A 14,788-nucleotide genomic window follows, 5' to 3' on the forward strand; every position below is an offset into this window, starting at 1 on the left:
ACAAGTCAACTTTCCCCTCCGCGGTATGTGTCAGGGGTCAGGGCTGGCACCACATGAAAGCCACGGGTATTCAATAACCCAGAGCCGTGGAAAGGCTTCAGTCCAAGCCCAGCCACGTTGGGGTTTATTGATGCAGATGCCTTTCCCCATTTGTTTCCTATAAACAGCACATGGTAATATTTAGTAGGTTTCAAACAGAGCTTTTTGCATATTCTCCCTTGTCTGCAGCGAGCTGCTCAGTAGTAGACAGTTTTAATTTACTTAATGCAATTTCTGCTTTTTGTTCTTCCAGAAGGTCTGGGCTGGTTTTGACCCTGTCGCCCCAGCAAATTACTTGAATTCCCAAGGGGCTGGGAGCAGGAGTCCAGGATCCACTCTCTGCAGGGGTGAGGACAAGGGATCTCACTCCCCCCAGACCCTCTGGGGCACAGCCTCAGGATCTGGGTGCATGTTGGGGCTGTTTGGGGCTGCCCTGGCTGGCTCCCACTCCTGGCCAGGCTGGCAGCACGTGGTGCTCACCAGCTCCAGAGAAAAAAAACCACTTTATGGGAAAAGCTGCCACTTCCCCATCCCTGGGGCTGGCAGAGCCCTGGCACTCAGTGCCTGGGATGGAGCGTGACTGCAGGGTGACCCTGGAGCAGGGAATGCCCAGGAGCACAGAGCAGAGATCCCACCAGAGCAGGGCTCCTGGGGAGCACTCACACAAGAAAGGGAAGCACAAACTGCTCCTGGAGGGCAGCCCTTGCTGCTCCTTGTCTCCACACTCCTGGCAGCAGCACTACACAGCCAATGCCAGCCATGGAGCAGCACTGAGCTGGCAGCAGAGGAGGCTCAGATGCCCCTCCAGGTGATTTTTTGCCACTGTGAATGCCCACAGAGAGTTTTGGCTCTGCAGCAGCTGCCTCAGGCTGGTGGCACAGTCCCAGGCACTGGGCACACAGTGCATTCACAGACCCCAGGCTGGCCACACTGAGTGTCTGCCCCCAGTCCCTCCGTGGTGCAATGCTGGGCAGGTTCCTGCAGGCAGCAGCTTCCAGGAATTCTTGGGGCAGTGCTGCTGTCACCCTGCCAGCCCTGGACACCCTGTCACCACTGTCACCCTGCCAGCACCCACCACCAGAACACAGGCAAGAGGAAACCAAAGAATTGACATCGCGATTCTTTTAATGCAATTGCTCCTAAAATGCAGCTCTAAAGTGACTTGGAATGGTCAACAATGAGAAATAAGGGATGGTTTTGAGCTCTGCAACGTGACCAAGTGGCACCTCTGCCACCAACAGCCACCTGGCACTGCTGGGCCACTGCCATGCCTGACTGCTCTTACAGCCACTCGCTGTCCCTCCACAGGGCATGTGTCACACAGGGCATCCAAAGGGACTCTGGGGCCAAAAAGGGACAGGGCCAGCCATCCAGTGCCAGATGACCCTACATTCCCCCAGAAAAGCAAAAAAAGAGCAGCACAAGCAGTGGGTTGCTCCCTCTCACCTCACATTCAGGCATCAACCAACACAAATTCTGGAGTTCACAAAGACCTTGAGGGGCTGTGCCTTCATGCTATGTAAAGTGATTTGGGAACCCAATGCTTGACTGTGCTCTCTAGCTCTGGGTGGCAGAAGCTGATGTTCCAATCTCTTGCTTTTTGTTATCTAATACTTCTTTATGTATTTATTTTTGAGAGCGGCAAGTGCCACAGGTCAAGTAACTGGGAAATTCTACTGAACACCAGTGAGAGAGAACAAACCCTGGCACTGCCTTCACACCATGCAGCCTTTACATCCTCCAACATCAGAACAGAGCCTGAAATGTTTTTAACACCTCCCAGGCCTCAGCCTGAGTTTGCTCCTCACTCCATGACACCCCATGCAGCCCCAGGCTGTGCCCACTGTGGAGCACCAATGCTCCACATGTAAAATAGTTCCTCCTGCTCCACTGGAGTTTGATCTCCTCCCCTCCAGAGGTGAGGCTTCTCACCTTGAGGGAAGGGACAATGGAAAGGCCATGGGACTCTCAGATTTCTGAGGTGCCACAGCCCCCTGAGCAGAGCAGCCCCTGCCCTGGTGCCAGCAGCTCTCCCCAGCCACCCCTTTGGATCAAGCTTGCATTTGCCAGTGACTTCAGAATCAAGTGCAGGAAGCCAGTTTGATCTACAGAAACACTACACACATCTCCAAATGGATTTTAAACACCTCATTTAAGGAAGGACAGGGTTTAGCAGGGAATCAGTGGGCTCTTGTAGCTTGGTCTCCAATTCTGGCCCTCCAACACCAATGTGAAGAGACCAGAGCTCTCCTGGAGTCTGAGCAGTTGTTCTCACACAGCCCAGGTCACAACTGGAAACTGAGCTTAGGAAGCCCCCAGGGGGAAGGAAAAGGACATCACCTGATGAAAAAGCTTCAGAATGAACCTGGGAAATAAACAGCAACCAGACAATCATCTTCTACAAAGGATGGAAGTGAGAGTAGAAGAAAACAACATCTGAGACAGTCAGTGAGTCAGTCTGAGTGTGCAGGGGCTGGAGATCCCTATGGATCTGTGAGGAAAGCTAATGGCCAAACCCAGCTGGTCCCTCCAGTCCCCAGGGAGATGGGGCTGTGGTTCACTCTTCCCCAGCTGGAAGGTTGTCTTCAATCCTCCTGATAAATTTCATCCTTATTTCTGTGACGCTGTCGCCCTTCAGGGTGTCCTGGACAAACTTCACATCGACAGCCATCTGCACCTAAGTGAGGGAAGAGCAGAGAGGAGCTGGTAACTCCCTGTTAACAGCAGCTTCTCCAGGGACTGAATGATCCTGGAGCACCAGCTTAAGGGCTCTACAGGCATGACATGACATACAGAGCTCTACAAAGTCCTAAATTTGAGACACAGCTGTTCCAGCCAATTCCCAGCTAGGGCTCACAGCAGCTGCAGAGTGAGGATTTTGGAGCTTCATACAAACTCAGGGAGATGTGCTTAAACTTGGGTCGTGAGCTGAAAGGGCTCAGGCACTACCTCTGGGCCTCAGCTGCCACACATGACAGCAGCCAAGTGCTCCTGCAGTTCTGCCCTTCTCCTGGGAATGTGGTTCAAGCCCAAAGCAAACCCAGAAATCACAAACACAGAACTCAAGTACCTGCTGACACCTGGCTGTCCATACACCCATCCCAAGGGAAGGGAGATGTGGCTCACCATTTCCAGGGCACCTCGCAGCACCCCACAGAGCAGGTTGGAGTAGATGAGGGTTGAGTGGTTGTCAGGGAGCTCCACAAAGTCCACCAAGGGGTTGTTTTCCAAGATCAGGGAGAACTCGTCGCCCCCAGGACTCCAGTTGGTGATGCTCGGAGTGATGCCCAGGTACATTTTAAATGCAATCTGTTGTGGCAAACAGGAGGAACAAGAACAGCTGAGGCAACAGCACAGCTTTGATTTTGTAAAATTACTCAAGGGGTTTGCAAACATTTCTCCTTTCTTCCAGTTCCCACCAGCCAGCAGTACTTGGGCTAAAGCATTTTTTTTCCCTCCCCACAATCTTCATCAAACTCCCAAAACAGTCCTGTGAGTAGCAAATATTCCATCCTCACATGCAAACCCCCCCCCAAAAACCCTGACAAAGCTGTGCTTGGACATTTACCTTTGCTATAACATCTGCAGTTTCACGGAAATCGTGGCACCTCCCAACATTGGAGCGGGCCAGGAAGTCCTCAATGAGCCGGACACCGATGTTGTAACCCCTGTGAAGGGACCAGAGCAACAGCTTCAGAAAGACAACAAATATTTATAAAATAAGAGAGTGAAGAAGCAAAGTCTAATCTGAGAAATGTCAGTGTTAAATAACTTCAGCCTGCCAGGGTTTTGCTCCTGGAGCAGCACACAGGGATGTGGCTGAGATCCCTGCTGTGATCCTGATACCTGGTGAAGGCTGAGCTAGAGCAGAGGCTGGACAGAGCTAAAGAATAAAGCAGGGATTTATTAAAAGGCCTCAATGGATCCACCTTGGGCAGCACAAGAGCAAAGCCAGGGCTATACCCAAGATAAACCCAAAATGGTCACAAAAAAACAAACGACTGGTCACAGGGTCTCTCACTTTTATAAGTTCTGGTCCATTTGCATATTGGAGTTAATTGTCCAATTACAGCTTTAGCCCATGAAGTCCCATTCTTCTTCCTTCTTGTTTTTCTCTCTTCAGCCCATGTTGTTTGTGCTCTTGGGCCTGAAATTTGGATCATTTGTCCTTGGTCCCCAGCAAGAGGAGGAATTGTTTTGTCTCCCTACTCTGTGCAGAGAGTTTACCATTCCCTAATATGAAGCTCAGGACCACACACTAAAGCAGCACAGAATCTGAAAAACATAAAAGCTAAAACCTGAGGCACCAATCCCTGCTGTGATCCCTGCTGTGATCCTTGCTGTGATCCCAGCTCCCCTACAGCTCCAGCATGGCAGATCCACTCCCACCTGTGCATGTACTCACATTTTGTCCAGCTGCTTGTTGACATCATCATCATTCTCGTAGTCCTTGCAGAGCTGGGTCACCAGGGCACCATAGGTCAGCGTGAACAGCTCCGAGTTCTGTGCACAGGAAAACAAAATTCACCCAACAGAACCCGCCCGGGCTCCGCTGCCTCCGAGTCCAGCGCCGCCACCTCGGCACGGAGAGGGGAACAGGGACCTGCTGTCTCAAAGGAATCTGTGCTCAACAAGGAGAGATCCCAGCTCCAGATTAACAAGGAGAGATCCCAGCTCCAGATTAACAAGGAAAGATCTCAGTTCCAGATTAACAAGGAGAGATCCCAGCTCCAGTTTAATAAGGAAAGATCCCAGCTCCAGATTAACAAGGAGAGATCCCAGCTCCAGATTAACAAGGAAAGATCTCAGTTCCAGTTTAAAAAGGAGAGATCCCAGCTCCAGTTTAATAAGGAAAGATCTCAGTTCCAGATTAACAAGAGAGATCCCAGCTCCAGTTTAATAAGGAAAGATCTCAGTTCCAGATTAACAAGGAGAGACCCCAGCTCCAGTTAAATAAGGAAAGATCTCAGTTCCAGATTAACAAGGAAAGATCTCAGTTCCAGTTTAAAAAGGAGAGATCCTAGTTCCAGTTTAATGAGATCTCAGCTCCAGTTTAACAAGGAGAGATCCCAGCTCCAGTTTAACAAGGAGAGATCCCAGCTCCAGTTTAATAAGGAGAAATCTCAGCTCCAGTTTAACAAGGAAAGATCTCAGTTCCAGTTTAATAAGGAGAAATCTCAGCTCCAGTTTAATAAGGAGAGATCCCAGCTCCAGTTCTGGCAACAACTTCATTCTCCTTGGAATGAGGCTTGGAGGAAGGGGCAAGCTACTAGAAGGTGCCCCTGCCCTTGGAAGGGGGTGGAACTGGATGAGTTTTAAGATCCCTTTCAACCCAAACTATTCTGGGATTTTGGTAAAGACACCAACACCTCCTGGATGGCTGGAGGTGCCATGCTAGGGCCCTGAATTTACCTCAAGCACTGGCCTAGAGCTGAGATCTGACTCAAACTCTTCCCTCTGTTTCATGAACATGTTACAAGTGGGCAGTGCCCATCAGGCTCCAGCTCTGGTCCTTTCAACAGGCCCAAAATGCTCCTCCACTGAGGGATTTATGAAATTCTGTACCAAGTAAAAGGACTCATCTGGCCCTAGAAAGTTGTCCAGGCACAGAATTTGCTTCACAGATCCAGAACAGGCTCAGGGTGGCCAAGCCCAGGCCAGCTCAGCTCTCATGCTGTGCACGTTCTGGGACTGGCCAGGACCAAAGTCACTCATGTTTTCTTTGCACAATTGTCAGATTTGCAGAAAAATTGCAAAAAAAGGGAAAAATTCTCCTCTCCCAGCCACCACCTTCAATCCTCACCCTCAAATGATGTCAAAGAGCATTTTTTGGGAGCCATTAAGCCAGACCAGTGATTAACGAGGTCATTACAGGCTGCAAAGCAAAACTCTGCAAAAGGAAGTTTTGGGGAACAAACAAACCCCCAGCACTGGTTTCTGCTGTCAGTTTTGGCATGCAGAGGGATCACAGGGGCTGACCTGGGATCTGTCACCTACCATGAGCTGCAGAGAGGCAGAAGGTGAAATGAATGGCAAATACCAATACTAGAGAATGAAAGCAGCAGCAGGCAGGGAGGGAAAAGAGACAAGATCAGAGTTAAGTGACAACACAGATCACCATAAGTTCACACAAAGCCACAACAAACACACAGAGGAAATACCCCCAAACAAATAGAAATTGGGTTTGTAGAGGACACAGGGAATTCCACCTTGTCTCGTTTCTGGATTAGGAAAAAATTCTTCCCTGTGAGGGTGGGCAGGCCCTGGCACAGGGTGCCCAGAGCAGCTGTGGCTGCTCCTGGATCCCTTGGAGTGCCCAAGGCCAGGCTGGACAGGGCTTGGAGCAGCCTGGGACAGTGGGAGGTGTCTCTGCCCATGGCAGGGGTGGAATGAGATGAACTTTAAGGCCCCTTCCAACCCAAACCAGTCTGGGATTCTGGGATTGCCATTCACAAGGACAAAAAGGCTTTAGGTATGAAAACAACCAGAGGGGCTGCTTGGAGCTGTTGCCACACTTTGGATCTAAAGAACTGATATGTTCTTTGGGGGTTTTGCTTAAAAATTTGCTTTCCTCTTGGAAAACTAAAGGCTGGGCAATTCCCATCACTGGAAGGACAAGGGGGAAGTTCCTTTGGCTCTGCTGGAATCAGAGACTTGGCAGAGAATTTAACAGACATGCAGAACAGGGAGCGTTGGTTTTACGGGTTTCAGTTGTTTTAGTAAAGACAGAGGTGGAGAGGGGATGGGGATGGGGATGGATGGAGGGAATCCAGCTGTCCCCAGCCTGAGGTGCTGTCACCGTGTGAGGCCATGGCGGTGTCACCTGCCACCAGCAGCCCCAGCACTCCCAGAGCTGATCTCACTTATGGCTGAGATGCTGTTATTAAAGGCAACTTGAGCTGTTACAATAAGACAGATTTGGAACAATTTTTTCATTTTCAATCCATTTGATGTAATTAAGGTGCCCAAAGCTTTCCCAGTATTTCTATTATTTGACAATCCACACAATGCATCTGTTTTATGGCTACGGAAGTGCCAGAACTCCAGTGAATTAACACAATTCTTTACACAATCGTTGTATTTAAGGAGCTGAATCCCTAGAAAAGAATCCTCTGGGGTTTGGTGAGGCAGGAGAGGGCAGGTAAGCCCGAACCAACCCCTCCTCACGGCCAAAGAGGAAGAAGACCCCAGGTTTTATTTTTTTATTACTTATTTTGCATTAAAAATTCATGAATTCGACCTGGTTTGACCCAGAATTGGAGCTCAGCTCTGGAGCTTTGGGCTCCATCTTTCAGTTCCTGCCTCAGCCGGGCTGATAACGCGGAATGAGCTGGAGAGGGGAAGCGAAACACGCCAGGGAAGCGTTTTGGGTGAGAACTTCCCACAAAGGGGAGCGCCCGGTGCCGCTGTTGGCTGCCCGGCCCCGCCGCACCGGGCGCTGCGGCCCGGGCCCGGTCACCCGCGCCGCGGGCCGGTTCCCCGGGTGCCCCACGCCATGCGCTCGCCACGCCGGCCCCGCCGTTACCATTTTCTTGCTCTCGGTGCCGCGCCCGCCCTGCCGCGACATCGTGTCCGCCCGGCCCGGCCCGGCCCGGCCGCTCTGTCCGCCGCGGGCACCAAGGGATCCCCGGAACGCCGCGGGGCACCACGGGACACGCAGTCCCCGCCGCGCCGCCGTCCGCGCCCCGCCCGCCCGGCTGGACTACAAATCCAAGAGGGCATCGCGCGCCAACGTGACCGTGAGGCACCGCCCAATCCCGGCGGGAGGTGACGGCCGCGGTCGCCGCCAGAGGGCGCTACCGCCCGCCTCAACTGTGGCGCCGTCGCCATCGGGGCCGCGCTGGGCCCGGCCCGGCCCCGCCGCTCCCGCTGCCCCCGAACGCCGGCCTGTGGCCCCTGCCCGGCCGGTGGCTCAATGGTGACCCCGGTGCTGCTCCCTACGGCTGGTCCCGGTGCTGCTGGCTCCCTGCAGGCCTCCCCGCGGCCCCCAGCCCCATGGGAAAGGGGGCTTCGGCTGCGCTCCTGCTCCCACCTTGGTCCCACACTGCCACCTTGGAGTCGGAGTAGAATCGTGGAATATCCCCAGCTGGGAGGGACCCACAAGGATCGAGGCCAACTCCTGGCCCTGCACAGGACACCCCAGCAATCCCACCGTGTTCCTGAGAGCATTGTGCAAACGTTCCTTGAGCTCTGCCAGGGCCAGGCCCTGTTCCTGTGCCTTCCTTGCCCGGCTCCAGGGGCTGGACAGGGGCTGATTTCTGGGGAAAGGGCAGATAGGCGGATGAAGCAAGCCCTGTGCTGGCAGGATTGGGCAAGCTCAGATCCTTAGGCTGCGGCTCAATATGGAACACAAGCAGGTTTCCACCCCGTGAGGCCCACAAATGACCCCACAAGAGCAGGGCAAAGGACAGGCTGTCACAGAAACCAGCCGGCTCGGGGCTGCAGAACTGCAGGGAATATTCCCTGAACAGCTCAGCTTCCCCTGACCCTCCTCAAGCCAGCATGGCCCCGGGTGCACCAGGTTCTGCTCCCAGACAGAGTGTGCCTGGCATTGTTTACTTTTCATTTAATCTCCTGTTGTTTATTTGTTTATCCCATTATGTCCCCGTCCCAGACCTGTCACTGAGTGAGTGCTGGGGTGGTGTGCTGGGGGCAGGACGTGCTCTGGGCACAGGGGGACCGCCCCAATCCTGCTGGCTGCTCAGGAATCCAGCAGCTGGGAGCTGGCTCGCTGTCACCGCCGAGCAGGAGCCTGGGGACCGGCCGGGCTGTGGTGACCTGCTGGCATTGCCTTACATGGCTGCATCCCCAGGACACGGCCAGCTGCGGGGCACTGGGCTGGCACCGGGGCGTGCTTTGGTTGTCCCAGGCTCTGCAGAGCCACGTCCCCTCCTGCTCCCAGTCCCAAGTGCCACCTTGTGCTCTCCTGCCACAGTGGCCACCACTCCCCAGGTGGCTGATGGAGATCATTGAATCCTAGAACACCCTGAGTTGGATCAAACCCACAAGGACCATGGAGTCCAGCTCCTGGCCCTGCCCAGACACCCCAACAATCCCACCCTGTGCCTGAGAGCGTTGTCCAAACGCTCCTGGAGCTCTGGCAGCCTTGGGGCCATGCCCATTCCCTGGGAAGCCTGGGCAGTGCCCAGCACCCTCGGGGGGGAGAACATTTTCCTAATATCCAACGTAAGAAGGCACCGTGTCCCTGGTCACCACAGAGGTCCCTGGCAGTGTCCCTCCGTGCTGAGCTGGGGGGCACGAGGGGCACAGGGCACCCGCGGTGGCATCTCAGTCCGTGTCGTGCCACAACGCCCAGTGAGCACGGGAGATCCCTCCCAGGCGGAGCCGTTACTGCTCCCCGGCCCCGGGCAGGGGCCGAGCCAGCCCCGCTGCAGCCGAGGGCACCGAGAGCCGGTCTGACGGCGCCGGGCGGCTCTGCCGGTTCCCGCCCGCACACGGGAGATGCTCCGGGAGACGGGCGGAACCGAAACGCCGCCACTTGTCCCCGCGGCGGGGCCGGGTGCGCGGGGCTCGGGGCTCGCCGGCCCCCGCATACAGACCCCGATGCACGGGGTGAATCTCGCAAACCGGCCCGGGGGGCGGCCGGGACCTGGCAAAGCCCCCCGGGCCCCCCTGACCTGTCCCGTTCTACCGCGCTCCGCCCCGTCCGGTGGGCGCAGGACCGCCTGCAGCGCGCTCCGCCCCGCCGCGCCCATCGCGGGGGCTTGGTGCACCGGGGCCGGGCCGAACCGTGCCGTGCAGATCCCGGGAGCCGGGCCGGGCCATGCCGTGCAAATCCCGGGAGCCAGGCCGAGCCATGCCGTGCGGATCGCGGGGCCCGAGCCGTGCCGTGCCGTGCAAATTCCAGGAGCCAGGCCGAGCCATGCCGTGCAAATCCCGGGAGCCGGGCCGGGCCATGCCGTGCGGGGCTCTCCCAGCAGCGGCGCTGGGGCTGCGGGTGCTGGTGCTGAGCGCGGCGCTGGGCGCGGGGGCAGCCCGGGCTCAGACGCCCCCCTTCCCTTTCTGGGACCCCTCTCTGCCCTGGCAGCGCCGCCTCGACGACCTGCTGGGCCGGCTGAGCCCCGCCGAGCTGGTGCTGCAGGTGAGGGGGCGGCGGGACCCCCCCGGGGCCCCCGCGGGACTCCCCGCTCAGCGCCGCTGCCCCGCAGGTGGCGAGGGGGGGAGCGATGGGGAACGGCCCCGCGCCCCCCATCCCGCGGCTGGGCATCGCGCCCTACAACTGGAACACCGAGTGTCTGCGGGGCGACGGCGAGGCACCTGGATGGGCCACGGCTTTCCCGCAGGCGTTGGGGCTCGCCGCCGCCTTCAGGTACCAGCACCGGGGACCGGGGGTGTGGGATGGGACCTGGTGAGACAGGTCCCCCCTTGCCTACGTCGCCCTGACACCCCTGCGCTGTTCCCACAGTCCCGAACTCATCTACCGTGTGGCCAACGCCACGGCCACCGAGGTGAGAGCCAAACACAACAGCTTTGCTGCTGCTGGACGCTACACTGACCACACCGGGCTCAGCTGCTTCAGCCCCGTCCTGAACATCATGAGGCACCCGCTGTGGGGGAGGAACCAGGTGCCAGCTTGGGCGGGTGATCCCTGGCTGGGATCAGACCACAAGGGACCGTGGCTGACCAGCTGGATGTGGCCATGGCTTGCCAGGCTGTGGGGATGTGGGGACGGGGCTCCCAGAGGTGACCCACCTGTGCCTCGGACAGGAGACCTATGGGGAGGACCCGTTCCTGAGTGGGGAGCTTGCCCGCAGCTTTGTGCAGGGGCTGCAGGGCCAGCACCCCCGTTACGTTAAGGCCAGCGCTGGCTGCAAACACTTCAGCGTGCACGGAGGCCCTGAGAACATCCCCGTCTCCAGGCTAAGCTTCGATGCCAAGGTGAGCACAGCGGGGCAGGGGGTGTTAATAGGGCAGGGGACACTCCAGGTGCTGACCCCGCTCTGCCATGGTGCTTGCAGGTGCTGGAGCGGGACTGGCGCATGACCTTCCTGCCCCAGTTCCAGGCATGTGTGCGGGCTGGCTCCTACAGCTTCATGTGCAGCTATAACAGGTGTGGAGCATGGCAGGGGCCACGTGGGCTGGGCTGCCCTTGGCATGGCCAGTGCCCTGCTCTCCTGGCTGCCCCATCCCCTCTCCAACAGGATCAACGGCGTCCCCGCTTGTGCCAACAAGAAGCTGCTGACGGACATCCTGCGTGGCGAGTGGGGCTTTGATGGCTACGTGGTGAGCGACGAGGGGGCTGTGGAGCTCATCATGCTAGGGCACCACTACACACAGAGCTTCCTGGAGACAGCAGTTGGTGAGCTCAGGGGCTGGGCATGGGGTCAGTCCCCAGGCATGACACAGCCATGATGGGAGTTCTCCCTTCTCCCTGGCACGGCAGCCTCGGTGAACGCTGGCTGCAACCTGGAGCTCTCCTATGGCATGAGGAACAACGTGTTCATGCGCATCCCTCAGGCTCTGGCCATGGGCAATATCACGCTGCAGGTGAGCTGAGGGGAGTGGGACCAGGGGTGTGGGCAGAGAGCCTGGGCTGTCTCTGCCAGGCACAACTGAGGTGTTGGGGTCGTCGGGGTCTCCACAGATGCTGCGTGACCGGGTCCGGCCCCTCTTCTACACACGGATGCGGCTGGGGGAGTTTGACCCCCCAGCCATGAACCCCTACAGCTCCCTGGACCTGAGTGTGGTGCAGAGCCCCGAGCACCGCAACCTCTCGCTGGAAGCTGCTGTCAAGAGCTTTGTGCTGCTGAAGAATGTGCGGGGGACACTGCCCCTGCGGGCCCAGGCCCTGTCCAGCCAGCGCCTCGTGGTGAGCCCCTGCAAGGGGGTGGGCAGGGGCACATGCTGGGTCCAACCCAGGTGTCACAGGGCTGCTGGTGCCCACCCTCACCCCTCTGCCCTCTGCAGGTCGTGGGTCCCTTTGCTGACAATCCCCGGGTACTGTTTGGGGACTATGCACCAGTGCCAGAGCCTCAGTACATCTACACTCCCCGGTGAGACAGCGTGGTCCTACCTCATGTCCCCCTCTCCTGGTCACTATTCCCCTCTTCTGGGCACTGTCCAGGGCTGCTGCTGGAGCTGCTTGGCCCTTGGCTGGTGGCCAGGCAAGGGAGCTGTCCCCATTGTGCCCCGACCCTGGGGCACAGCTGCCCCTGTGTCCTCTGCTCTTCCCTGGTGCAGGAGGGGGCTGGAGATGCTGGGGGCCAATGTCAGCTTCACAGCAGGCTGCAGCGAGCCATGGTGCAAGCGGTACTCACGGGCAGAGCTGGTGAGGGTGGTCGGGGCAGCTGATGTGGTGCTGGTCTGCCTGGGCACAGGTAGGTGGGAGTGGGAGGGCACTGGGTGGGCACTGCCAGAGGAAGGGGAATGCTCTGGGAGAGAGGGGCTGCCCATGAGCCACCTCTGAGGCGGTCGGTGCCCCTCTGCCCTGTCTACCCACAGGGGTGTAAGGGGCTCTCCCTTGGCTGTCCCCACCCAGGGGTAGATGTGGAGACAGAGGCCAAAGACCGGAGTGACCTGTCCCTGCCGGGGCACCAGCTGGAGCTGCTGCAGGATGCTGTGCAGGCGGGTAGGGGCTCTGTGGCACCTCAACCCACCCAGGTTTTCCCCATCCATGGCACACCCTGGGGCCATCCCAGCAGTGCCACTACCGGCCTCTCAGTGACAGCCACCTCCCTGCAGCCGCTGGGCGCCCCGTCATTCTGCTGCTGTTCAACGCGGGGCCCCTGGACGTGAGCTGGGCTCAGGCACACGACGGCGTGGGGGCCATCCTGGCCTGCTTCTTCCCTGCCCAGGCCACGGGTTTGGCCATTGCCAGGGTCCTGCTGGGCGAGGCAGGGGCCAGCCCGGCTGGCCGGCTGCCAGCCACTTGGCCTGCAGGCATGCACCAGGTAAGGCCAGGGTTGCTGGTTGCACCCTTAGCCTTTCCCTGCCTTGCTGGCTGGAGCAGCTGCGGGGTGCAGGGCTGTGGTTCTTGCCTGTGCCCGCCCAGCCCTGCCCTGTTCCACTGGCCCTTGTCCCGCAGGTGCCACCAATGGAGAACTACACCATGGAGGGACGGACATACCGCTACTATGGGCAGGAGGCCCCGCTCTACCCTTTTGGGTACGGGCTGTCCTACACCACCTTCCGCTATCGGGACCTGGTGCTGAGCCCCCCAGTGCTGCCCCTCTGTGCCAACCTCTCTGTGTCTGTGGTGCTGGAGAACACAGGGCTGCGGGACAGTGAGGAGGTGGGCACAGCTGCTCTGCACTGATCTGGCTGTGTGGGGTACAAATGTGCCCGAGCTCCCCCTGCAAGGGAGAGTCCCACTGTGCTGAGTCCCATCCCTCCGTGCAGGTGGTGCAGCTGTACCTGCGCTGGGAGCAGTCATCCGTGCCGGTGCCCCGCTGGCAGCTGGTGGCTTTCCGCCGTGTGGCCGTGCTGGCCGGCCGGGAGGTGAAGCTGTTCTTCCAGGTGCTGGCCGAGCAGCGCGCTGTCTGGGCGCAGGACTGGCGCCTGGAGCCCGGCACCTTCACCCTGTTCGCTGGAGGGCAGCAGCCGGGCCAGAAGACACGGGCGCCCTCGGAGGTGCTGAGCGCACGGTTCAGTGTCACCGGCACGGCCCGGCCCTTACGCACGTGTTAGCGGCGGGGGTGGGCACAGGGTGCTGGCAGAGGAAGGGATGGAAGGTACTCCGTGTGCCGTGGGCAGTGTGGTGCTTCTCTGCCCTGCAATAAAGTGCTGGTGCTCCGTGGCAGCTGTGTGGGGCCTCCCCTCCATCCTTCCAGGCGCCGCGCTGGCATCTCCCCGGAGCAGGACCGCGCTGCCCTGCTCGGTGCTTTCACCCTCCTGCCCTGGCTGTCCCACCCCGAGGCGCCGCTGCTGCAGCCCCACACCCTGCCCGTGCCCCACACCGGCCTCGGGGCAGCGGCCGCCGGAGCCGCGTGTGCTGCGGCCACACGTGCCTGCTCCTCCCGCTCTATTTATAACCGCAGGGCTGCCCCAGCGCATTCCCTGCGCCGAGGGAGCGGTGACTGGCAGCCCTGCGAGGCTCGGCAGGGCAGGGGCTGGCTCTTCTCCTTCCCAGGCCGGGATGCTGCAGGGAAGGGGGCAGTGTTTGGAGCGAGCAAGCCCTGCGCTGGCCCGAGGGACAGATCCAACCCTGCAGCAGCTCGGGGGCTGTGGAACAGCGCTGGGATGTGATTCTGGCAGCAATGCTGGCGGGGAGCCGGAGCTGGGCAGGAACTCCTCCGGATGGTGTTGGAAGACTGTGATCTCCTCCAGCCCCGAGGCCGGAGGCCAAGGTGGGGGCGGCGGGGAGCGCGTGGGGCTGCCCAGGCCTGACCCCATGACATCAGGACACTAATTACAGATGCGGCTTGGGATAATTACAGAGCAGGCGCGAGCTGCGGCAGGGCAGGGCGCAGCCCGCTGTGGCTCAGCCCATTGCTGCCCCATTTGTCACTGACAGCCACAGGGGATTGTTCTGCAGCAGCTGAGATTTGCCATGGGCTGTGGTGTAGCCCCATGGCAGCATGCTGGGTGTCTGGTTGTTGCCCTGATATGCTTCTGGAGATGGGTTCCTATTGCATCCATCCATCCACCCCAGGACAGGACACAGGGACAGACACTCGTTCCCAGGGTCCTGTTGGGTCACTGCCCCATGGCTAGAGGGAATCAGCTGGAGTGCTTTGGGGACAGGGATTCAGAGCAGCCCTTGTGAGCACCGTGTCAGAGCAGCAGGGTG

At 58.7% G+C, this 14,788-nt stretch overlaps 2 protein-coding genes across 3 annotated transcripts; one reads left to right on the forward strand and one right to left on the reverse strand.

Moving 5' to 3' along the window:
• Positions 1–1,146: 1,146 nt before the first annotated feature.
• Positions 1,147–7,723, reverse strand: TRAPPC3 (trafficking protein particle complex subunit 3). 2 transcript variants are annotated; one of them, XM_077189552.1, is made up of 6 exons: positions 7,565–7,720; positions 6,037–6,084; positions 4,445–4,542; positions 3,608–3,707; positions 3,166–3,348; positions 1,147–2,716 (listed from the first exon to the last, which is right to left on the reverse strand). In XM_077189552.1, the coding sequence occupies exons 1-6, from the start codon at positions 7,604–7,606 to the stop codon at positions 2,597–2,599; spliced, it is 591 nt and encodes a 196-aa protein (XP_077045667.1). In that variant the 5' UTR covers positions 7,607–7,720; the 3' UTR covers positions 1,147–2,596. The 2 variants fall into 2 exon arrangements, with proteins under 2 accessions (XP_077045667.1, XP_054504337.1); XM_054648362.2 differs by lacking the exon at positions 6,037–6,084 and having other exon boundaries at positions 7,565–7,723.
• Positions 7,724–9,723: 2,000 nt separating this feature from the next.
• LOC129130180 (uncharacterized) lies at positions 9,724–13,795 on the forward strand. Its single transcript, XM_077189655.1, has 14 exons — positions 9,724–10,141; positions 10,209–10,369; positions 10,466–10,625; positions 10,768–10,938; positions 11,019–11,110; positions 11,202–11,359; positions 11,444–11,547; positions 11,645–11,869; positions 11,968–12,053; positions 12,241–12,377; positions 12,539–12,628; positions 12,742–12,950; positions 13,085–13,291; positions 13,399–13,795. Exons 1-14 carry the CDS (start codon positions 9,824–9,826, stop codon positions 13,684–13,686), a joined length of 2,406 nt encoding a protein of 801 aa, XP_077045770.1. The 5' UTR covers positions 9,724–9,823; the 3' UTR covers positions 13,687–13,795.
• Positions 13,796–14,788: the final 993 nt, after the last annotated feature.

Source organism: Agelaius phoeniceus, chromosome 22 (genome assembly GCF_051311805.1).
Source record: "Agelaius phoeniceus isolate bAgePho1 chromosome 22, bAgePho1.hap1, whole genome shotgun sequence".
NCBI lineage: Eukaryota > Metazoa > Chordata > Aves > Passeriformes > Icteridae > Agelaius > Agelaius phoeniceus.